The following is a 25132-nucleotide window of genomic DNA, read 5'->3' on the forward strand; positions in this document are numbered from 1 at the left end:
GCACCAAGGCACAAATGTAATCCTTGGTGATGGATAGAGTTAAGGCTAGAGAGAGTAGCAGGAGAGGCCGCGGAATAAATCTGGTCACCATAATCGAGTTTCAATAAAACGAGGGCTGAATGTAGGCGAAGCAGAGTTCGACGATCAGCTCCCCAGGAAAGATGAGCAAGGGTTTTAAGAAGGATTAGCCGGCTGTGACAAGTTGCCTTCAGAGAGGTAATGTGAGGTTTCCAGGATAACAGACGGTCAAAGAGAAGGCCTAGAAACCTGACTGTATCACGTTCGGGGATACGGGAGCCATAGAGATACAAAGGATGATCGGAGATAACAGAGCGTCTAGTGAAAGTAATTTGGTGAGTTTTGGTACTTGAAAATTTAAACCCATGCGTGGTGGCCCAAGTGGAAACACGGTCGACCGCATGCTGGAGAGAAACTGCAATAAGATGACAGTCAGCGCCTGCACAAGCAATGGAGAAGTCATCAACATAGAGTGATGACCAAATATTGGGTGGAAGAACAGAGGCCAAATCTTTTATAGCAAGGAGAAACAGTGTTGTGCTTAGAACACATCCCTGAGGGACACCTTCAGCTTGGACGAAGTCCAGGGAAAGAACATTATTGACACGGAAGTGTCTATCAGTTAAAAAGTTCTTAAGGAAGGATGGTAGATTGCCTCGGAGGCCTAAGGAATGGGCCTGGGCCAAAATATTATACCTCCAAGTTGTGTCATATGCCTTCTCAAGGTTAAAAAATATGGCAATAACTGAGTGATTATTCGCAAAGGCATTACGAACATACGTATCCAAGCATAGTAAGGGGTCTATGGTAGAACGACCCTTACGAAAGCCATATTGACTAGCGGAGAGACTGTTGTGTGTCTCTAAATACCACATTAAACGTCGATTTACGAGACGTTCCATCACTTTGCAAACTGCACTAGTAAGAGCAATGGGGCGATAGTGGGAGGCATCATGTCCTGTAGTACCCGGTTTGCGGAAAGGGAGAACAATGGCAGATTTCCACAGCTGGGGAAGAACTCCTTGTGCCCAAATAAGATTGAAGAGGTGTAAGAGGACTACAAGGGCTGGCCGATGTAAATGTTGTAACATACGAATATGAATGTCGTCAGGCCCAGCTGCCGATGATCGGCAAGCTGAGAGCGTTGCCTCCAGTTCTTGAAGTGTAAAAGGCACATTATACTGTTCTTCTCTGAGAGAAGAAAAGTCCAAGGGTACTAACTCTCTGGCAGACTTTGAGGAAAGAAACGAGGGGCATAGATGGAGCCCTCGGGAAATACGGACCAGATGTGTGCCAAGTTCAATGGCAACGTCGAGAGGGTTTGCTACATCAACACCAGCGACCCGTAGAACAGGAGCCGGGTCAGGAGAGTATTTACCACTCAATTTCCTCACTTTTTTCCAGACTGCACTCATAGAAGAAGCAGAGGTGATGGTGGAAACATAGTCTCGCCAACAAGTGCATTTAGCTTCACGGATGACACGGCGAGCGATCGCACGCTTCTGCTTAAAATCAAGAAGTCTCTCAGCGGTTCTATTGTACTGGTACCTGCCCCATGCAGCACGTTTCAAACGTACTGCACGAGCACAAGCAGGAGACCGCCAAGGCACGCACTTCTGAGAATGCCTGCCTGAGGTTTGGGGTATAGAATGAGAAGCTGCGGTATAAACTGACGTCGAGAAGATGTGTAGGAGGATGAAGAAGGAACCTCACTAAAAGCAGTGAGGTGTGAGCAAAGATCCCAATTTGCCCGATCAAATTGCCAGCGAGGGCTACGGAAAGGTGGTGAATAGGAAGGAGAAGTAAGAATGATCAGAAAATGATCGCTGTCATGTAAGTCTGGTAGAACAGACCAGGTGAAGTCTAGTGCAGTGGAGGAAGAGCAGACTGAGAGATCGATGCAAGAGAGAGTATGAGTACGAGGATCAAAATGGGTGGGAGTACCCGTATTTAAAACATGGAGGGGGTGAGAGGCGAGAAAAGCCTCCAACTGGATACCACGTGAGTCACAATGAGACCCCCCCCAGAGGAAATGGTGGGCATTAAAATCACCAAGTAACAGAAGTGGTGGTGGTAAGGATGAAACAAGAAAGGCAAAGTCTGGGATAGAAAATGCTCGAGAAGGAGAGAGATATAAAGAACATATTGTACACCACTTATTCAAGTGGATACGGACTGCAGTGTAATGCAGCGAGGTATGGACAAATAGTTGACAGTATGGAATATCATTGCGTAGAAGAAGGGCACTTTCATTAAAGGTCCCATCTGAGAAAGGATCCGAAGAATACAATAAATTATAGCCTGAGATAGGTTGGAAAACAGCCGAGTGTAATTTTGGTTCTTGTAAGCAAGCACCAACAGGGGAAAACCTGGAAAGCAACATCTGAAGCTCACCCTGATTACCCCTGAGGCCGCGGATATTCCACTGTAAATAGGCCATGATTGGCGATGAAGAAAAAATCAGGAATCTGTAGGTAAAGGCACCTATGGACTAGAGGGGTTAGAAAAGTCAACGTGTGGTGGCATTGGAAGACGTTCAAGTAGCGAAGGAACGGAGCGTTGCGAAGAATGGGGTTGTGAAGATGGAGGAGAGGGAAGAGAAGGAACAGGAAGTGAATCAGTGTCCATTGAAGGTTTAGTCTCTGCAATATATTCTGAAATGGTTTCAAGTGTTTCTGAATTCAAAGATGTATGGGAGACCATATTGGAGATAGAAGGAGGAGGGTGAGTAAAGATTGGGACAGTAATGGACTGTACCAAAGTAGAGGGGGAGGGAAGAGTGTAAGGGACTGGAGATGAAGTGTGGGGGGGGGGACAGAAGAGGCAGAAACCTGGGAGGTGGCAGAAGAGGGAGAAACTTGGGAGGGGACGGGGGTGGAAGGCATAGTACGAGGAGGAGGGTGAATCTCCACACTTGTAATAGAGCTAGAGAGAGGGGTAGAACTAGGTACAGAGACTGGAAAGGTAAAGTGTGGAGGTGGAAGAAGGGAAGGAAGGGGCAAAGAAGATTTGAGCAATGTGGATTTTTTGGACTTCTGAGTAGAGGGGCGATTGGTATTAGGTGTCGTACGAGGTCTTGTCGATACTGGGGCTTGTGAGGAAGGACGCGAAGATGTGAGAACAGACTGAGTTGTAGTCGGGACGTCAGAGCCAAGGACAGCAAACGGATTAGATGCTGTAGTGGCTATGGGAGGGGTAACAACAGAGGAGGCTGCAGAAGATGGGACCCCAGAAGTGGGGGGATGTTTGGAAACACGAGAATAAGAAACACGGGGTAGTCTCCCTGCCATAGCATAAGGGAGACCTGCCTCTTTGAGGCAACAGATTTCACGTTCATTTAAGTAGACCTGGCAACGGTGGGAGTATGAAGGGTGAGCTTCATTACAATTAAGGCAAGATGGAGGTTGACTGCAAGATGTATTAGAATGGTCGTCGGCACCACAGACTGGGCATTCGGCCATAGACCTGCAATATTTCACTGGGTGACCAAAACGCCAGCAATTTCTACATTGTTGCAGTGTAGGTATCACCTTTCGAACTTGTAACCGATGTCCCGCGACATATACAGAGGACGGGAGTTCTCGGCTGTCAAAAGTTAAACGAGCCACATTGCAAGGGTAACGTCTCCACCCCCGGGCAGGAAGGACATAAGTGTCTACTTTGAGGATTGGGAGATCTTGGAGTTCCAGCTGTTCAAAAATGTCATTGCCACATGACTGGAAATTCTGTTGGACTATGGTATGGGGCAGAATGACAGTACCACTACAAGAATTGAGAGAAAGATGTTTTTCAATAGTGATAGGAATAGTATCGATATTCGAAAGGAGAGAAAGATCATGAGCTTGGGTAGCATTCTGGACAGTGATGATGCGCATACCGCTCTTGAGAGCATGAAATGAAATATCTCTACCAACATGACACAGGAGCGCTTTGCCAATACTATGGTCAGAAAGGTAGGAAGAAGAAGAAGTCGGTCTTAAAGTAAAGAATTTAGTCCATTGTGTGGTCCAAAACTGAGCGTGGAGAGGGAGTGCTTGACGTGTCGGTCTTTTCCGAGTAGAATGGGAAGGTAACGAAGGAACATCATCAGGAGATTGACGTTGGCGTTTAGGAGTAGGACCGGAGTTGGTCTGGCGTGAAATGGGCGGGCGATTCGAAAATTGCTGTACCATAGAGGGAGAAGCCGGAAGCATAGTCAAAGGAGAGTGGAGTTCAGACAAATCGAAGGAGTCAGTCGAAGCCCCGGTTCCTGAAGTGGGTGAGGAAACAGCACCAGCAAGAGGTACAGGGGTATCAGGAGTGTCCGAAGAGTGGTCTAAACACAAGGCAGGGTCAGAATGGGGTGCGGTATCAAGAAGGGGCCTGGGGGTAGTGGGTTCATGGACTAGGGCTGCCATGGTTAGGTTGCTCCTTTGCTTTTTGTTTTTAAGAAAAAAAAAGAAAGAAGAAAAGAAAATAAAAATAAAAAAAAGAATAAAAAAAGGGGGGAGTGGGGAGGAATAGTTCCCAGGAGGAATGAAAGGGCCGGAAATCTCCCTCCGTGCCCAAGAGGACCTCAACACCGCTAGTAGCGCAGATGCAGCATGGAACCCGTGCCATACCCTACCCTTCATGCCAGTAAACCAGCAATCCAGGATAGCAACCTCACATCTGCCGAGCTACCTCGGTGGACAAAAGAGAGGGCGGCCGGATATCCGCCACAAAGCATACCTCCTTCGGCCACCACCCCCGGAATCCGAAAGGTGGCTTCCAGAGATACACCCGTCGCCTGAAAGACACCCAAAGCTACTCCGGGATACCGGAGAGGGATCAGGACATCCCCAGGCAATCCAGATTCCACGGCAAACTACGCCACCACCAAGAACCTCAACGGAATGGGATGGACCCCGGTGTCCTTTCCCCTACCTAGGAACTAGCGTGCCTGTGGGAGAAATCCCAAAGGCCAAAAAGAGGAAGGGCAAAAGGGAGGGGTGAGGAGGAGGAGGAGGAATGGAAAAAGGGGAGGATGGGGAGGATGGGATAGGGGAGGGGAGAATGGGGGGTAATTAGGTTCGGTCTGAGGAAGAAGACCAACAGGGCTAATTCCTCAGACCAAGAGCCTCTTCACCACGCCAAGGAGCCCCCCTTGAAGAGGTTCCAAATCCATAAATGCCACAAAAACCTCTTTACCCTTATCTAAATACTGTTCACCTATATGTTTCACTGTAAACACTTGATCTATACACCCCCTACCTGTCCTAAAGCCTCCTTGTTCATCTGCTATCCTACTTTCCGTCTTGCTCTTAATTCTTTCAATAATAACTCTACCATACACTTTACCAGGAATTCTCAATAGACTATATTTTTTGCATTCTCTTTTGTCCCCTTTGCCTTTATAGTAAGAAACTATGCATATTCTCTGCCAATCCCTAGGTACCTTACCCTCTTCCATAAATAGGTAACTACAGTGTTGTTGGAAGTAAATGGTCATTCTCAAGAGGAGGTAATTACAATGTTGATGGCTGAAAAGTTTATAGCAACCGAACTAATAACAGACTATTTAACCCCAAAAAAAAAAAATGATCGCACTACTAAAGTCTCCAGGAATAGGGTGACAGATTTTATTAAATCATGTATGAAAAATATTCTGTTTCATATGAAGTATCAGAAAATTTTCTGTGGTTAGGTTCGTTAAATGAACACTGAAGAAACTTGCTGGAACCATATGTGACTTAGACCATATTAGTTATAATATTTAACATATCTCAGAGGATATATACCCTGAAAGATGTATTTCTCTTAGCATATACAGAATATCCTGAAAGTTTGCTCTAATCCCTATTTTAGGGATTAAAACATTCTTGTCTGCTGATGAACAGGTGACAGTGCAGCCTTAATGACTCTCATGCAGCCAATAGGCTTTAAACCCCAATAACAAACCAACCAACGTATTTCATTTTGACAATAATAATCCAACCTTGTTCTTGAAATAGTCTGTGACGAACTGCAAGAGAGAAGCCGAGAATGTGGAGGCACCGTCATTGCCGGAAAGATTGTAATCGGAGGCAGCGGGAGGCAAGAAATAGTTCTTCCTCAGGTAGGCAGCCATCGCCTCGTCGTTGAAGAGTGGAGGACCTTCCAGGAACTTTGACAAGCACACTGCAGAATAAAATTGACAAAGATATGTGATAAACAGTGGGTTGTGCAGTGTGTGGGTGGTGATGGTGGTGGGTATAGGTAGATCATCATTGTAGGGGGTTGAATAGTGAAGGAAGGTGGGCTGAGTGAAACTTTGTCGTGGGCTCTTGCAGAGTGACGGGGTGGGGCTTGGTGGTGTTGGTTATAAGGTTAAGGTGGGAGTAGGTTGGTGGTGAGTGTAGAGTAGCAGGGGGTGGTTATGGTTATAGGGTGAGTGAAGTATTATAACAAGCGTAGCGTGGTGGTGGGTGTAGAATGATAGTGGGTGATAGTGTTTGTTATAGTATACAATTACCAAAATTCGTCTCTCAACTCTTGAGTAGAGAGGACGTGTGCTGCTGCTGCCCCCTGGTGTTGACTGGGTGCAGTAATATTTTCACAACATGGCGCAGGCTAGCCAGCGTCGTATCAATACAGTTTGTATTGAATTAACCAGTGGAGCTGTAACGGGGCCGTCTTCTACCAGCAATAATCAGAGAAACATACGGCATAGCTAATGAGGAGATTTGTGGACTCGCATTGAATGGTATGAAGAGAATATTTGTAAAATTCAGCTCGGCGAGTGTGTACGAGGCTGTGGTGAATAAGTTCCAGGAAGTGGCCATACCTGTGAATCATGCTGTGACGGTGACGATGCATGATGTATCAAGCTATTACACTTGGGTGAAGATCAGGAATGTACCATTTGAGGCGGATGCATCTGACATACGGTTCGCCATGAGTAAATACGGGACAATACACATGGTCACTGCAGGAAGGTGGTCAGCTGGTCCATATATGGGGATACCTGAGGGTAAGTACTCGGTGAAGATGATGCTCCGACATCCTATACCTTCATATGTGGTGGTGGAAGAATTTAGAACGCATGTGTTTGTGACATATGCGGGGCAGCGATGCACTTGTCGTTTGTGTGGGTCGTATGACCACCTGGCTGTGCAATGTGGTAGAGGACATGGAGACAAGGACCAGCAACAATGAAGAGATGTCGAGGAGAGGATAGCGGATCAAGATCAGCCGTATATGACACTGCCTTTGCAGTGTCATGGAGTGGGGAGGTTGAGAGGGAGGAGGAGAAGGAGAGGGCAGGTGCTATGAGTGGGGGGGGACTCCCCTTCCTTGGATGTTGTTCAAGTGCTGGAGGAGATCATCACAGAAATGAATGACAGTAAGGAGGAAGAATCGATAATATCAATGTTTGGGGAAATTTTGGGCAACAAGAGCCCTTGTCAAGACGATGGTACAGACCTGGATCTTGGGTCTGCTGTAGAGGAGGGCGGGGCAAAGGTAGTTCTCCTAAGGTGTGTGACAAGGATGCCCTCTCTGTGAGAACGGTGGAGGTAGAGGTTCATCATGGTGATGAACAGGATGACAAGATGCAGGTTGAGGGTGTGACACTAAAGCTCGCAGCAGTGATTTATGATTCAGATGAAGTGCTTACGCACGCACAACGTTCTGGGAAGAAAACATGGATGGATGCCATGCAGAGGGGTTCAAGAGGCACTCAGGGACAGGGGTTGGGTAAGAGTGCACAAAAAGGGGGGGGGGTGGAGGGATAGGGGTGCAATGAGATGATCAGGTGACAAATCAGTAGTGTCAAGAGGGAAACCCCCTTTGTCGGTTTTAAGTGCTTGACATTGAACATCAATGGTTTGAGGTCGCAGAGAAAGTGTGAGTGGTTTAGGGAGTATTTGGTGCGTCATGGTGTTGACGTCGTGTTCTTGCAGGAACACATGGTTATGAGTTGAAGGTGGATGGATATAATGTGTATGTTGAGCATACAGTCAGATTGAAAGGAGATGTGGCTCTTTCGGTAAAGCATTGTCAGGCATTGTGAAGGGGGGGAGGGGAGCGTGATTCGTGTGGATGGGTTATGGGGTCAGGTACAGATGACATTGGTGTGTGTGTATGGCCCAGCAGAGGGTGATGTATGTGTTAAGAATAAATTTGTGAGGGATGTTCTGGTATATTACTTGTGTGGATTGCCAGGAGTAGCCGTGATAGGAGGCGATTGGAACTGTGTGATAAGGCGTAAGGATGTTGAACCGAGAGGGGCAGGGCATTGTATGGGAATATTGGGAGAATTGTTATCTGGGGTGGGTTTGACCAATATTTGTGGAGGGGGGCAGTGGAGCATACATTTATTAGGCGTGGATATGCTGCTAGGCTCGATCGTTTGTACGTCCCCAGAACAGTAGTAATACATAGTGTGAGGGTGATGGACGTGGTATTTTCTGATCATAGGGGTGTTTTGGTGGATATAGGTTGGGAGGGGTTGCCACGAAGGTGTAGGGGGTATTGGAAGTTAAATGTAAAGTTGTTGCAGGAAGAAGAGCCTCGACAGTCATTTAAGCAATTTTGGGAGGGGTTGGTGGTGGAGGTACCTGGGAATGGTGATCCGGTTAATTGGTGGGACTTGGTGGTGAAATCAAGTATTAAGGATTTTTATGTACGTAGTGGGAGGGAGTATAATAGATTAAAGTATGGGTATCAATCTTATCTTGAGGGGCAGTTGAGAGCTTGCTATGAGCGTGGGAGTGTTAGTTATCCGGTGGGAGATATTGAGGGATTAAAGAAGAGTATTAGGGATTTGCAAAATGAAAGATTCGATGGTGCGCGAGTTTTGGCTGGGCTGGATGAGGTGTTATGGGGTGATAGGCTTTCTGCATGTGTGTTGAGAGGACAGCGTAAGAGAAGAGCAGCTACAGAGATGAAGGGATTAACTGTTCATGTGGGGATGGAAGGGTATAAGGAGGGGCAGGTATTAGTGTCGACTGAGGGTATGAGTGGATATCTAGATGCATGGTTTAGGTCATATACACAGCATGTGGGTATACAAAATGCTGCTTTACGGGAAATGGGAGGTTTTGTGTAATGTGAGCTTGATGGTACAGATAGGGAGACATTGGAAGGACAGATTACAGAAGAGGAGATATGGCAAGCTTTAGCCGGTGCAAGCTTAGGTAAGGTGCCGGGTGTAGACGGGTTGCCTAATGATTTCTATGTTAGGAATTGGGAAGTTTTGAGAAGGTTTTTAGTCAGGTTGTTCAATGTAATGAAGGATGAGGGGGAAATGGGTGAGCAACAAAGGACTGCTGTTGTCGTATTAGTTCCGAAGGGTGGACAGACCACAGTGGAGAATTACCGTGCAATATCAGTTATGTGCAGTGATTATAAGTTATTTGCAAGGATATTGGGGAATAGAATAAAAAAGGTGTTAGGTAAAGTAATTGATAGAGGGCAATATGGAATACCGGGTAGGTCAATGTATGAAGGGCATGGAGTTATTAGGAGTTTCATAGAGCAGCAGGGGTGTTTTGGCATTGGATTGGAGAGCGGCTTACGATAGTGTCGAGAGGGATGCATTATGGAGTTTCATGCGTTGGCTGGGTTTCGGGAGGGAAATTATTTCTTGGGCGAAAACTTTGTATCTGGGTGCAGTTATGAGAGTACAGGTTAATGGAGGACTAGGTGTTAGCATACATATGAGAAGGGGTTTGCGACAGGGATGCCCTCTGTCACAAATATTTTTTGCATGTCTTCAGGAACCCTTTTATGAGGCGGTTAGGTGGAGTATAGCAGGAGGAGGGGTTGATACTGAACGAGAGGGTGGAGTGGATATAGTGGGTTATGTGGATGCTACGACTGTTTTGGTGAGGGATGAGAGGGATTTACATAAGGTAGGTAGGGTGGTAGACATCTTTGGTGAGGCTATGGGGATGAAAATTAATAATGTAAAGTCCAAGTATATGGATCTAGGGGATAGCATACATAATGGTGGGACTGTAGAGGGCGGGTGGAGTGTGGTGGATCAGCTGTTGACATATGGGATAGTGTACATGAGGAATGATAGGGATGCGCAAGAGGCAAATTCGAGGCACACCGTGGATGGGGTTTTGAAAAGATTGGGCGGTTTGAGGGCGGCGCAGCTAATGTTGCATCAGAGGGTTATAGTCACAAATGTCCTGTTGTATAGCAAGCTATGGCACGTGGTGGCAATATATCCGTTGAGGCGGTGTGAGGTGCAACGGTTGCAACTTGGAGTTTTCAGATTTATATGGGGATCAGGTTGTGACTGGCTAAGTAGAGGGGTGGTGTCACTTCCCGTTAGCCGGGGGGGCTGGGGCTTATACCTCTTGAAAAGCGTATGTTGAGTGTGTTTTTAAAACGGGGTTATTCGAGGGAGGGGGGCGAGGGAGGCTTGAAAGACTGTGCAAGGATATGCAATGGTGGTGGAGGGGTAGGGATTTAACTTTTGGAGAGGCTATGTTGCGGGTTTTACTGACTGTGAGGAATCCGGATCACCTTAAATTGAGGGTTCTTGAGAGGGTGGGGGGCGAGTCTGGTGGCGGCAATTGAGGGGGCATGCCCTATGTACACGCATTTGCGTGTAAAACCAGGTGTTAGGGAGGTTATGTTTAGGTTTTTACATGGGATTTTGCCGTCTGGGGTCGTGTTATTTAATAGGAGACTAAGGGAGGGTGGGGAGAGCAAAGCGTGTGGATGTCCGGAAACTATTTTTCATGCTGTGTACTTTTGTAACTATTTAGAAGATGTGAGGGTATGGGTAAGTAGGGTGGTTAGGTTAGTGGGTGGGGAAGGGTTACAGGTGTTGAGGGTGTTAAGTTTAGATATAGGTGGGGGGAGTCAGATGGTGGTGAATGCGGTTGCGTATGTGGTTACTAACTTTATTTATACATCTTGGGCCATGAGGGAGGTGTGGAGGAAAGGATAAAAGTGTTAGGGGCTACAGTATATAGAACTAAGTGTCGCAATAGGGATCTTTATGGGGGAAGATGGGAGGCAGCATTTACTGAGGGTTATTGTAGATTTCGATTGAAGGATTTAAGAGATTTAAATTCAAAGTAAGGGGTAGCGGCGGGCTAGTTTCTTGAGTGTGGAAGTGTGGTTGGGTGTTAGCGAGTGAGGTATGTTTTTGTAATAAACAAATATGATTTATTTGTGGTGTGTGTGTGGTGTGGGTGGTGGTATAACACATGTTTTTCACATTGTTTTTAGACGGTTTTGGATAAAATATGTACGTAGTGTCTTGTTGCACTACATTATTGTGTGTATATAAGGTGTGTGTGAGGGTACATCATACAGTATTTGTGTGTTTGGGAATGATTGAACGTTCTTGTGGGAGTGTCTTCAAAGGTGCTATACAAAGAAAGTATAATCTGGTGTTACTATGGCATGACATATGTATGTTGGTATGTGGTGACACAAAGTCTGGGATTAACCTTTTTGTAGGACGCAGACTGTATGGCACAAGATTTGTATATCGGGTTGGTGGCAAGGATATTTAGTTGCATTGTGCAATGCAGTAATGTATCTATATATTGTGAGTGTGGAAAATTGCATTTAGCTGAATGTATCATTATATACATAACAGTAAATGAACAAAGATAATTATTATTTATCAGTTAGACAAGTAGGAATTTGGGACACCTAGGTCGCAAAAATGTCCCCCTTCGATACCTACCACTGTCATATCCACAAGTTGCTCTGGACCTATTAATTAAATGAAATATACATACACCAGGAATACTGGTAAATATATAAATTTGTGGACTGTATATTAAAAATAATAAATGGTTATATACATACACAATTACATAACAGAAGGAAAATATATCTTAATATCACTCACCAATTTGACTGGATATTAAGTTGTATCATACTCAGAAAAACCTCACTAACTAAATTTATGAAAACACTGGCCAGAATTATACACAAATCTAGAGAGCTTATCTGAGGTTCCTGGAGCTGTCTTGTCCAGTCGTCTGATATCTCAAGTTATGCAGGAATGTATGTCCAACAATTTGGCCTCCTATTTGAGAGGTGTCAGCCCAATTTTAACCTCTAGAGCACGAAAATTCCTTCCCATTACACTAACGTTGTATCCAATTCAAAACCAAGATGGCGAGTCTCGTCTGCACAAACGCAGAATTTCCGTTTTCTATGACATAAATATTATTAAATACAGTATGGCCATCTATTTACATATAAATACTGAATTTCTGGAAAATATATACAGTATTTTCCACACTGCGGCCGGCCGGAGTTCGTTGCTAAACGACTCAAATTGTTCATTTGACAATGGTGGAGGACCTGGGTACATATAGGATCTGGCATCCACACGGCGACATATTGCACAAGATTTAATCACCCTTTTTACACTTTGCCATCCTTGTGGAATCCAGAAAGGTTCCCTAATACAATTTAAAGTATCTTGTACCCCACCATGCATTACATTTTTATGGGCATTTAGAACAATTAAATTTGTTAGATGATGAGTTTTGGGCAGTAAGACAGGGTGTTTAACATAATCACCCAATTCAGCATTTTGTAACCTACCTCTGCACCTAATTACATTGTTCTCTAAATACAGCCCCAATTTCTCTATTATGGAACCTTTCACAATTTTACTTTCCATCATCAATTTAATCTCATTTCCATAGATTTCCTCCTGTACCCTCTTTATCCAATATTGAAGAGGATGTGAAAACTAATATATATTCATCTTGTTTAGAAATTTAAACACCAACTTAGTTACATTGATTAGTTTGGGTAAAGAAGAATACCTATTTATATCAATGGCTAAGGAAGGACAAACTATTGGAGCGGTGGTCACAGTAATTGCAACAGGAGCAATATATGCCTTTTGTACAGGCCAATTAGCTTTATTTACCAACCAGCTCGGTCCTTTAAATCATGATACAGCATTTACAAATTTAGCATAAGATAAACCTTGAGACAAGAAATCAGCTGGATTCTTTTCACCAGGAATATGATTAAATGTTAACATATGCTGACCCAAACTATTATACTTCTCTTGCATCTGATAAATTTCAGCGACTCTGTTTTGTACGTACACAATTTTACTGTTTCCATTACGAATCCATTGTAAGGATACCTCATTATCAGACCAAATTACAGTGTCACTAATATTTATCTCCTGCAACTTATTTCTTATATAATTAGCTAATTTGACACCTACATAAATAGCTGTTAATTCCAACTGAGGTAAGGTACATGATTTAATTGGAGACACTTTAGCCTTAGACATAACAAGAGAAATAACACTATTACATTGAAGGTAAGCAACTGTTCCATATGCCAATTTTGAAGCATCACAAAAAATGTGGAGTACATTTTTCCCATTTGGATTGGCCACCTGGCGTGGGAACTCCAACATTGGAATTTTTTCATAATCGCCAAATAATTCATCCCACCTGTTAATGAATTCCTCAGGTAGAATTTCATCCCAAGCACTTTTAAGTTTCCATGCTTCCTGTATTAATAATTTCCCTCTTATAGTAAGGGGTGACACTAAACCTAGTGGATCAAAACATTTGGAAACTTCAGCAAGCAAAACTCTCTTAGCTAATTTATTTGGCATACTGTAATTATTAGGTTTTAACATTAACAAATCTCTCTCAGTATCCCAAGTTAATCCCAATACATTACTACATTTTGGCACTTCATCTCCAGGGTAATCTTTACTTATTTTGTCCTTTAATTTGGACGAATTACTATTCCATTCCCTGAGAGGCATATTTGCACTTTGCATTATTTCATTAGCCTCTCCATAAGTCATTAACAGTTCCTCTTCAGTTGACGTCACACCCAGGAAATTGTCCACATAAAATTGTTTGCTCATTACTTTACTCAATGGACTTTCCATACATTTAAGGTGTGCATTTATCGTCGCTTGAAGTAGGAAGGGACTGGATGTAGCACCAAATAATATGCTCCTAAAGCGAAAGGTTTTCAGAGTGCTAAGTGGGTCACTAGGATTCTCAGGCCATAAGAAGCGGGTACAATCCCGGTCATCCTCTTGTAAACCCACTCTTAGGAAAGCTTTACTTATGTCAGCCATAAAAGCATAATTCTTTACTCTGAAATTTAATAAGATATCTCCTAATTTTTCCATCAACGACGGACCTGTCATCAAACAGTCATTTAAACTAGGTACATTTTTGTTACTCCTGGCACTACAATTAAACACAATCCTCAAAGGAGTGGTCTTAGAATCCTTCTTCACTCCGTGATGTGGCAAATAGTGACCATAAATTTTGGCTTGCTCAGGAGGTACCTCTTCTATAAATTTATTAATTAACTGCTCAGCAATTATATCATTATAGGCAGTTAGCAATTCTGGTGTCTTACTCAGCTCGCGGAGCTGAGCCTTTAATTGTCCATATGCCATTCTGTAATTAGTGGGTAATTTTGGATGGTTCAGTCTCCACGGAAGTCGTACCCAGTATTGTCCAGATTCAAATTTTACATCTCTCAGGTATTGTTCTTGAGTAAAAGAATCGTCTGGACTTTCTTCATTTACATTTATTCCAATGCTGTCTAATTCCCACAATTTATGCACTGGCTCAAGACGATCCTTTATGAAAAAATTATACTGGGGCACGACTTCATGAGCAAGACACACAGTTATGGTATTTGTAGTTTCCTCTAGTCATGAATTATTATTACGAGGAATCCTACCATACATTACATGGCCTCCTGCAGTCTTCAAAAGGGTGACACCACATTTCTTTACCATACCCTTTACAAAGGAGGCATAATAGTCACTACCTATCAAAATATTTATTGGGCCTACAGAATCATCACTTACACCAGAAGGTGCTAAATTTACATTATGTGAAAGTCTTTCTGTAGCTTTACTAAGCCCTACTGTATATATTTTCTCTGGAATTCTATCTACAATTACTGCATTAACACGTTTTTTCTCATTGCCCAACCTGACAGTTACATAAACAGTGTCATACAATTGAGCCCTTTTATCCAAGAGAAAACCAGATAATTATAAATTTGTGGGATCTCCCATCTGTACTTTCATACCATCAAGACATTTACGTTTTATGAAAGTACGCTGGGATCCTTGGTCTAATAATGCAGTTACATTTTTTAATTTATGCCTTTTATCATCAATTTTTACCTGTAACACAGGTAAGGCTACTTCAGAAAAACCATCATTATTAACATTAGCAGCAATTTTTACATTAGCCACTGTTGTGTCAGGATTGTCAACATTATCATATAGACCTTTACACATGACTATATGGTGTCTTCCTTTGTGACATTGATAACAGAAGTTTAATTTGGCATAACAATCCTTTACATTGTGATTACCTAAACATCTGATACATCTGTCAAGTTCCTCCAATCTTTCAACTTTATCATTCCATGAATTGTATGCATTGCAATTCTTAGAAAAATGAGTACCCTTGCAGAAAAGACAATCTCTCCTTTCTTTGACTGGTTTCCTATTAACTGGGCTACTCTTAGGAGGGTACTTATTCTTCTTACCTTGTGGAGAATCATTATTTCTGATTCCTGCTCTTTGATATGCACCTATGCAACTCTTTTTAGGAAATGAATTTTGATTATTAACATTGGGATAATTTTTCCCTTTGTGAAACTTGACAGATACCTCAGAGTTATCATGTGTTGCATCTTTAAAATGAGTTAGTTGGCTGCTCTGCAACTGAACAGTTAATTCTTGTAGACCTAGTCTTATTTCCTCCAGACCAAAATAACCCTTGTGATCCATTCAAGTGTTTTACAGCTTAATTTATTCTGTACTATGGCACTCAATAACCAGTCTGATTCCTTCAGATTATATTTATTACTTAAAGTTTTGAGAGTGCTCTCCAGTTTAACTCTAAACTGCTGTAAACCTTTGTAAGTGTGATCTGGGGATTTTAAATTAACAATGATGTTAACTAGATCCAACCTACTTTGTTCTATATTACCATAAGTGACTTTCAACAAGTCAACTGCTTCCTTGTAAGAGTCATCTACATTGGGAAAGGCTTGTATGAGTATGTCAGCATCTCCTCTTACCTGCCCTTTGAGGTAAAATAATTTAGTTACACAGGCTAGGTCACTCCTGTCATGCACAGCTGCTTTAAAAATTGACCAAAATTCCTCCCAATTTTCACCAGGATTAAACACAGGTAAACATAATTCTGGGAGTTTTGGCAAATACATCTTATTTGTTGGAGCAGACTGATTAACTGCCTGGTTTACACATTTTAATTTATTCAAAGCCTGACTTTCACAAGAAAAAATCTTTTCCTCTAATTCATAATACTGATTAATCATGAGATCTACTTCACTCTCATCTACACAGTTTACTAACAAATCTCCTTCATATTTGTTGTAATATAATTTGTATGAATCATATCTATTACCTAAAGCATCTAAATACAATTTTAAATCATCAGTATTCACAGTTTCTTGATTCATTAATACCAAACATTTATTATATGCTTTTGTTACATGACCTTTTCTAGCTTGCAGTGATGCTTTCTTTGCTCTATATTCCATATGTTTGTCTTCTACATTAATTTCCTCATTTTCAGCCATGATGCAATGTATTAAATTCAACTTTATTAATAACACTGATTATGTACTAAATTATGCACTTTATAAAGGTAAATAGTACAACTTACCTTTAAATAAATTCTAGCTGCTTGATCTTAGCAATTACATGTAAAAAATTGTAATATAAATTTTAAATACTCATTAATAATGTTAGCTACACTTGAGCTTAACAATTACACATGTAAGAAATTTATATATAAATTTTAAATGTACATTAACACAAACCTTCAGCCAGCCTTGGCTTATCAAAATTATTATACAAATTAATATAAATTCTTGCCAGAATTTGGCATAGCAAAATTATTATACACATTAATATAATTAGCAACACTTGCCTTATCAATTACACATACATTGATATAAATCTTGGCCAGAATTGTCTTATCAAATTAATATTGTAATAATTATAATCCACTACACATTAAGTAAAATTAATATTATACACATTAATATAATTAGCAACACCTGGCTTATCAATTACACATACAATGATATAAATCTTGGCCAGAATTGTCTTATCAAATTAATATTATACAAATTAATATAAACTTAGCCAGACTTGACTTATCAAAATTAATATTGTAATAATTATAATCCACTACACATTAAATAAATTTGTGAACTTAACATCCACCTCCTTCTCTCATTTCACATATAATTATTAAGTAATTAACCAATTAATGACTTCACTAATTACCTCCGGTTCAAGAAGGACCAACGGGCAAATTAAATGTGGAAAATTGCATTTAGCTGAATGTATCATTATATACATAACAGTAAATGAACAAAGATAATTATTATTTATCAGTTAGACAAGTAGGAATTTGGGACACCTAGGTCGCAAAAATGTCCCCCTTCGATACCTACCACTGTCATATCCACAAGTTGCTCTGGACCTATTAATTAAATGAAATATACATACACCAGGAATACTGGTAAATATATAAATTAGTGGACTGTATATTAAAAATAATAAATGGTTATATATATATACACAATTACATAACAGAAGGAAAATATATCTTAATATCACTCACCAATTTGACTGGATATTAAGTTGTATCATACTCAGAAAAACCTCACTAACTAAATTTATGAAAACACTGGCCAGAATTATACACAAATCTAGAGAGCTTATCTGAGGTTCCTGGAGCTGTCTTGTCCAGTCGTCTGATATCTCAAGTTATGCAGGAATGCATGTCCAACAATTTGGCCTCCTATTTGAGAGGTGTCAGCCCAATTTTAACCTCTAGAGCACGAAAATTCCTTCCCATTACACTAACGTTGTATCCAATTCAAAACCAAGATGGCGAGTCTCGTCTGCGCAAACGCAGGCTTTCCGTTTTCTATGACATAAATATTATTAAATACAGTATGGCCATCTATTTACATATAAATACTGAATTTCTGGAAAATATATACAGCATTTTCCACAGTGAGATTGTATTATGGTACATAAGGCCTTGCATATAATGTTTCAGAGGCCTGGTTATGACTATAGGTTACAGGTTGTGCGACAATGTATGTGAAGGGAAATTTTATATATTAAGTACATGCTTGTCGTATGTTTCCTCTTTATTTTTTTTTTAATTTTTAACTTAAGTGTATTCGTATGGCATTATAAAAATGTATTATTTTGTGTAAATACATATTTTGACAGATATTCTGTTGGAGGAGAGTTGTTTATGAGTAACAAAAAAAGGCACAATACTGTGACTGTTTATTGTTTATGAGTTTCAGTAGTGGTGTGTGTCTTGTTATCACTACCACTATATGGTAGGCAGTGAATAAAGGGTTTTTGGGTGGTTGGCCCATTTTTGAGAATTAGGGCATGTTACCTTTTGTAATCAAGGTAATGTTGTCATAAATGTTACTAAGAGTAACTAGTTCTGGAGGTCTTATAGTTTGTGCACCGATTTGTAGGTTTTGATGGATGGTTTCTGTGAGGGGGGGTAGCTTTTATTTCCTGTGCAAATAAGTATGATTTAGTAAGGTACCTTTTGGGGGAGGGGGGAGAATAGGGTTTAATGGTATGTGAAGGTTTTTTACATTTTGACTGTTAGTATAACACTTCGCATATGGTGGAAGTGTGCTGGAGTAGATTAATCGAATTATTGGGGGTATTTAGGGTATGAAGCGTTTATGAATTGTGTATAGGTGTGTGGTAATTAAATTTGTTGTTCATGTTGATTGGTTTTCTTGATGTATATTGACATCCATGTATAATGTATACTGCATTTTAAATATAATATATAAAAAAAAAGCCACACATGAGCCGCACATAGGGGAACGACATTTATGAGGACGTTTCGGTCCGAGTTGGACCATTAACTAATCACACAGAAGCGCAAAGGGAAGGGAGACCAAAAGAGGAACACTGCAGCAGGCCTAATGGCCCATACTAGGCAGGGCCTTCCCGAATTCAAACCCACTAACTAAAATATTCGCCCAACCCATTTTCAATGCTACCCAAGAAATAATCTTTGATAATCCTATTAACTCATGTGCAAGTCCCACTCAAATCCAGTCCCTTAACTCGTGTATTTATCTAACCTCTATTCGGAATCCATTATTTTGAATTCCGTATTGAAGGGATATTCTCAGAACCTTATTTATATCTGCCTGTGGCGAATTTCGTGATTTTTCAGAACCTTTATACCCACCCCCCAAGTGGGGTAATGTAGGGAAACGGTGATGACGCCTAGACAGGTGTCAGTTCTGTATATACTTAATTACTAAGAATTAGCCTCGTAACTCCTAGGCTAAGTATACATACAATTACTACATTACTACTACACATATTTAAGTTAAGTTAGAGATAGTCGTTTAGCTTATGACATCTTCAGCCCGCCAATTTGAGTGTTCACGGGGTAGGCCGAGTCCCTGGGCGAGTTACCTGGAGTTTACCTGGAGAGAGTTTCGGGGGTCAACGCCCCCGCGGCCCGGTCTGTGACCAGGCCTCCTGGTGGATCAGCGCCTGATCAACCAGGCTGTTGCTGCTGGCTGCACGCAAACCAACGTACGAGCCACAGCCCGGCTGATCAGGAACTGCCTTTAGGTGCTTGTCCAGTGCCAGCTTGAAGACTGCCAGGGGTCTGTTGGTAATCCCCCTTATGTGTGCTGGGAGGCAGTTGAACAGTCTCGGTCCCCTGACACTTATTGTATGGTCTCTTAACGTGCTAGTGACACCCCTGCTTTTCATTGGGGGGATGGTGCATCGTCTGCCAAGTCTTTTGCTTTCGTAGTGAGTGATTTTCGTGTGCAAGTTCGGTACTAGTCCCTCTAGGATTTTCCAGGTGTATATAATCATGTATCTCTCCCTCCTGCGTTCCAGGGAATACAGGTTTAGAAACCTCAAGCGCTCCCAGTAATTGAGGTGTTTTATCTCCGTTATGCGCGCCGTGAAAGTTCTCTGTACATTTTCTAGGTCGGCAATTTCACCTGCCTTGAAAGGTGCTGTTAGAGTGCAGCAATATTCCAGCCTAGATAGAACAAGTGACCTGAAGAGTGTCATCATGGGCTTGGCCTCCCTAGTTTTGAAGGTTCTCATTATCCATCCTGTCATTTTTCTAGCAGATGCGATTGATACAATGTTATGGTCCTTGAAGGTGAGATCCTCCGACATAATCACTCCCAGGTCTTTGACGTTGGTGTTTCGCTCTATTTTGTGGCCAGAATTTGTTTTGTACTCTGATGAAGATTTAATTTCCTCATGTTTACCATATCTGAGTAATTGAAATTTCTCATCGTTGAACTTCATATTGTTTTCTGCAGCCCACTGAAAGATTTGGTTGATGTCCGCCTGGAGCCTTGCAGTGTCTGCAATGGAAGACACTGTCATGCAGATTCGGGTGTCATCTGCAAAGGAAGACACGGTGCTGTGGCTGACATCCTTGTCTATGTCGGATATGAGGATGAGGAACAAGATGGGAGCTAGTACTGTGCCTTGTGGAACAGAGCTTTTCACCGTAGCTGCCTCGGACTTTACTCTGTTGACGACTACTCTCTGTGTTCTGTTAGTGAGGAAATTATAGATCCATCGACCAACTTTTCCTGTTATTCCTTTAGCGCGCATTTTGTGCGCTATTACGCCATGGTCACACTTGTCGAAGGCTTTTGCAAAGTCTGTATATATTACATCTGCATTCTTTTTGTCTTCTAGTGCATTTAGGACCTTGTCGTAGTGATCCAGTAGTTGAGACAGACAGGAGCGACCTGTTCTAAACCCATGTTGCCCTGGGTTGTGTAACTGATGGGTTTCTAGATGGGTGGTGATCTTGCTTCTTAGGACCCTTTCAAAGATTTTTATGATATGGGATGTTAGTGCTATTGGTCTGTAGTTCTTTGCTGTTGCTTTACTGCCCCCTTTGTGGAGTGGGGCTATGTCTGTTGTTTTTAGTAACTGAGGGACGACCCCCGTGTCCATGCTCCTTCTCCATAGGATGGAAAAGGCTCGTGATAGGGGCTTCTTGCAGTTCTTGATGAACACAGAGTTCCATGAGTCTGGCCCTGGGGCAGAGTGCATGGGCATGTCATTTATCGCCTGTTCGAAGTCATTTGGCGTCAGGATAACATCGGATAGGCTTGTGTTAATCAAATTTTGTGGCTCTCTCATAAAAAATTCATTTTGATCTTCGACTCTCAGTCTGGTTAGCGGCTTGCTAAAAACTGAGTCATATTGGGACTTGAGTAGCTCACTCATTTCCTTGCTGTCATCTGTGTAGGACCCATCTTGTTTAAGTAGGGGCCCAATACTGGACGTTGTTCTCGATTTTGATTTGGCATAGGAGAAGAAATACTTTGGGTTTCTTTCGATTTCATTTATGGCTTTTAGTTCTTCCCGCGATTCCTGACTCCTAAAGGATTCTTTTAGCTTAAGTTCGATGCTTGCTATTTCTCTGACCAGTGTCTCCCTGCGCATTTCTGATATATTGACCTCTTTTAGCCGCTCTGTTATTCTTTTCCGTCGCCTGTAAAGGGAGCGCCTGTCTCTTTCTATTTTACATCTACTCCTCCTTTTTCTTAGAGGAATAAGCCTTGTGCATACATCGAGTGCCACCGAGTTAATCTGTTCTAGGCATAAGTTTGGGTCTGTGTTGCTTAGTATATCTTCCCAGCTTATATCGGTTAGGACTTGGTTTACTTGGTCCCACTTTATGTTTTTGTTATTGAAGTTGAATTTGGTGAATGCTCCCTCGTGACTAGTCTCATTTTGTCGGTCTGAGGCTCCACGCATACATGTCTGAACCTCAATTATGTTGTGATCTGAGTATATTGTTTTTGATATGGTGACATTTCTTATCAGATCATCATTGTTAGTGAAGATGAGGTCTAGTGTATTCTCCAGTCTAGTAGGCTCTATTATTTGCTGGTTTAAATTGAATTTTGTGCAGAGATTTAAAAGCTCGTGTGAGTGTGAGTTTTCATCAGAGCTGCCTCCTGGTGTTATTACTGCAACAATATTATTTGCTATATTCCTCCATTTTAGGTGCCTTAAGTTGAAATCCCCCAGGAGCAAGATGTTGGGTGCAGGAGCTGGAAGATTTTCCAGACAGTGGTCAATTTTTAACAGCTGTTCCTGGAATTGCTGGGATGTTGCATCTGGAGGCTTGTAGACTACCACAATGACTAGGTTTTGGTTCTCGACCTTTACTGCTAAAACTTCCACTACGTCATTTGAGGCATTAAGCAGTTCTGTGCAAACAAGTGACTCTGCAATGTACAGGCCAACCCCCCCCTTTTGCCTGTTCACTCTGTCACATCTGTATAGGTTGTAACCTGGGATCCATATTTCGTTGTCCAAGTGATCCTTTATGTGGGTCTCAGTGAAAGCCGCGAACATTGCCTTTGCCTCTGCAAGCAGTCCACGGATGAAAGGTATTTTGTTGTTTATTGCTGGCTTTAGACCCTGTATATTTGCAAAGAAGAATGTTATCGGACTGGTGGTATTGTTGGTACTGGGGGGGGATTTTTTTTCCGGCATTAGTATCTGTATCTGTTGGTTTGGAGTGGAGGCCATCGACTGTGGTTCCACTCCAGGAATGACTGGATTTGGTGTACGATTTCTGCCATTTCCTGCCAGTTTTTTTTCCTTCCTGGCACTAAAAAACCTCTCCCTCTTGAGTGGCTGTGGCTACCCAGGTTTTCCCATGGCCTGGATGTTTTGTATCTTTTTGTCCCCTTTAGATGGTATGCCTGGCAATTTAAGTTATAGCACAGTCTTTCCTGTACTGAAGAGGTACACATTTCAGGGTGAAAAAGCTTACAGGAAGGGAGTTTGCATTTTCCTGTTGTCATATGGGCATGACATTTTCTAGGGTGGTCATAGTTGCATGTCCCATCTGTTTTTCCAGATTTCCCATGCCAGCAGATACCAAGTGCATAGTATGTGCACAGGCTTGGTTTCCGTTTGCCTTGGGTTTCTGTGACTGTATTCCCTGTTGGTGCATGTTTCCCTGTCTTATTCCTATCCTCCTTAGCACCAACAATGGAGCTCCCACCAGTTGTTTTTGGTAATTTATCCTCACTATTGCTATTGGAGTCCTCTTGTTTGCTATTTCCTGCGGTATTTCTGGTTTGCAATATTGGTTTTATCTTATCTTTGACTACACTTGTTTCCCTACTATGGCTCCTGTCCTCTATGAGGTCATTTATATGTATTCCTTCCTGCGTATAATTCCCGACTACCTGGACAAAATCTCCAGCTTCACCATTACTGTCTACCAGGACAGTATCTCCAGCTTCACCATTTCTGTCTCCCAGGACAGCACCTCCAGCTTCACCATTACTGTCTCCCAGGACAGTATCTCCAGCTTCACCATTACTGTCTCCCAGGACAGCACCTCCAGCTTCACCATTACTGTCTCCCAGGACAGCACTATCAGCCCTACATTTACTGACTACCAGGACATCACCTCCAGCCTTACAGTTTGTGACTACATGGCCAGTATCAAGGGCAGTACCATTCAGCCCGGACTTTTTATGTTCCCATCTGTTGTAGAAAGCTTCCAGGTTTTCTATGAAAGCAGCTTTGATGTTATCCTCTTTTAATACCCTTGTGATTTTAGTCCACAGATTTTCCTCATTTGGGCATACCCAAAAACACTTCTCTGTTTTAATACTGCTTGTAGCTAGTTCTGGGATATCTGCACAAGGAGCGTGACACCAATTTCCACAAAAATGACAATTTATCCATGTGGTAGCCCGTTTGTTTGACTGACCACAGACTACACACAGCTTCATAATGATTTGAATGGTTGATTTAGTCACATTTCAGCTGTAAGAAGGGCTGTGGTGAACGTATGGAGTACACTCGTACTCCACACTTTCACCACAGCCAGTTGAGTGACACACAGATATTTCTCAGGTATCCCCCGCCCCGGTGGCCTGGTGGCTAAAGCTCCCGCTTCACACACGGAGGGCCCGGGTTCGATTCCCGGCGGGTGGAAACATTCCGACACGTTTCCTTACACCTGTTGTCCTGTTCACCTAGCAGCAAATAGGTACCTGGGTGTTAGTCGACTGGTGTGGGTCGCATCCTGGGGGACAAGATTAAGGACCCCAATGGAAATAAGTTAGACAGTCCTCGATGACGCACTGACTTTCTTGGGTTATCCTGGGTGGCTAACCCTCCGGGGTTAAAAATCCGAACGAAATCTTATCTTATCTTATCTTATGAGTGCTGGTATATACACATGTGCAGAGGTGGCACCCACAACCAGAGATTACTGCCGCAGCTGCCTACATACATTGTCTACTGTGGGGAATAAAGGTTAGTACACATTCACTGAATTACCCTGAAGTGGAGCGGCAGGCTTCAGACTGAATCCACGACTGAAACAAGGGACCACTAACCCGATTCAGCCATTACCTCACACACACTGCCTTAATTTTCCACACAACCTTATTTATACCCATCTTCCATTTAAACACTTCAGTCATGTCTTTCCTCATTCTACGTCTTACAAGAGAATGTAGAGGAATGAGACACTTGTGCAACATTTGGAAATCTTTATGGAGGAAACGTTTCTCCAGTCAGTGGCTTCTTCAGTCCAATGCAAAGAAGAATTGCGAAAGATGAGGAGAATGAGGTAATGAGTCCCTCAGCCTGGAGTCGATGTGTTCATTCCATTAATCTTGTAGAAATGATTACCTCATTCTACTCATCATCTTCTCTGTATTGGACTGAATACGTTACTGACTGGCGAAACGTTTCTTCAGTTAAGATTCACAAATCTTACACAAGCATCTCATTCTTCAACTTGACAGTTTTTTAAACTATTACACCATGTATACAGCTGGTAAGCATAAAAGATAGAATTTCTCAGTTTTCGGATAGCAATAGACATAATTAGAAGAAAGGAGGGCGACCTGTAACATGTGGAATTTTGTCAAGAAGAAGAGTTTGAATTGAATGGTTGTCCAGGGCAACTGATGTTAATTACTGGCTGGACAAACACTTTAAGGATACATCTGTACCAATGACAACTTGGACCACTTCCGCGTAAGAAATGGCATAAATGCCAGAGAT

General features: G+C 42.2%; 1 protein-coding gene across 1 annotated transcript in view; it reads right to left on the reverse strand.

The window, feature by feature from the left end:
* The window catches only part of LOC128703252 (protein Star), a 170835-nt gene that overhangs the window by 44322 nt on the left and 101381 nt on the right, over positions 1-25132 (reverse strand). The window contains exon 3 of the mRNA XM_070084345.1: positions 5975-6156. Within this exon, the coding sequence (XP_069940446.1) occupies positions 5975-6156 (182 nt within the window). The remainder of the gene's footprint in view (positions 1-5974; positions 6157-25132) is intronic.

The sequence above is a fragment of the Cherax quadricarinatus genome, chromosome 12 (assembly GCF_038502225.1).
Source record: "Cherax quadricarinatus isolate ZL_2023a chromosome 12, ASM3850222v1, whole genome shotgun sequence".
Classification (NCBI taxonomy): Eukaryota; Metazoa; Arthropoda; class Malacostraca; order Decapoda; family Parastacidae; genus Cherax; species Cherax quadricarinatus.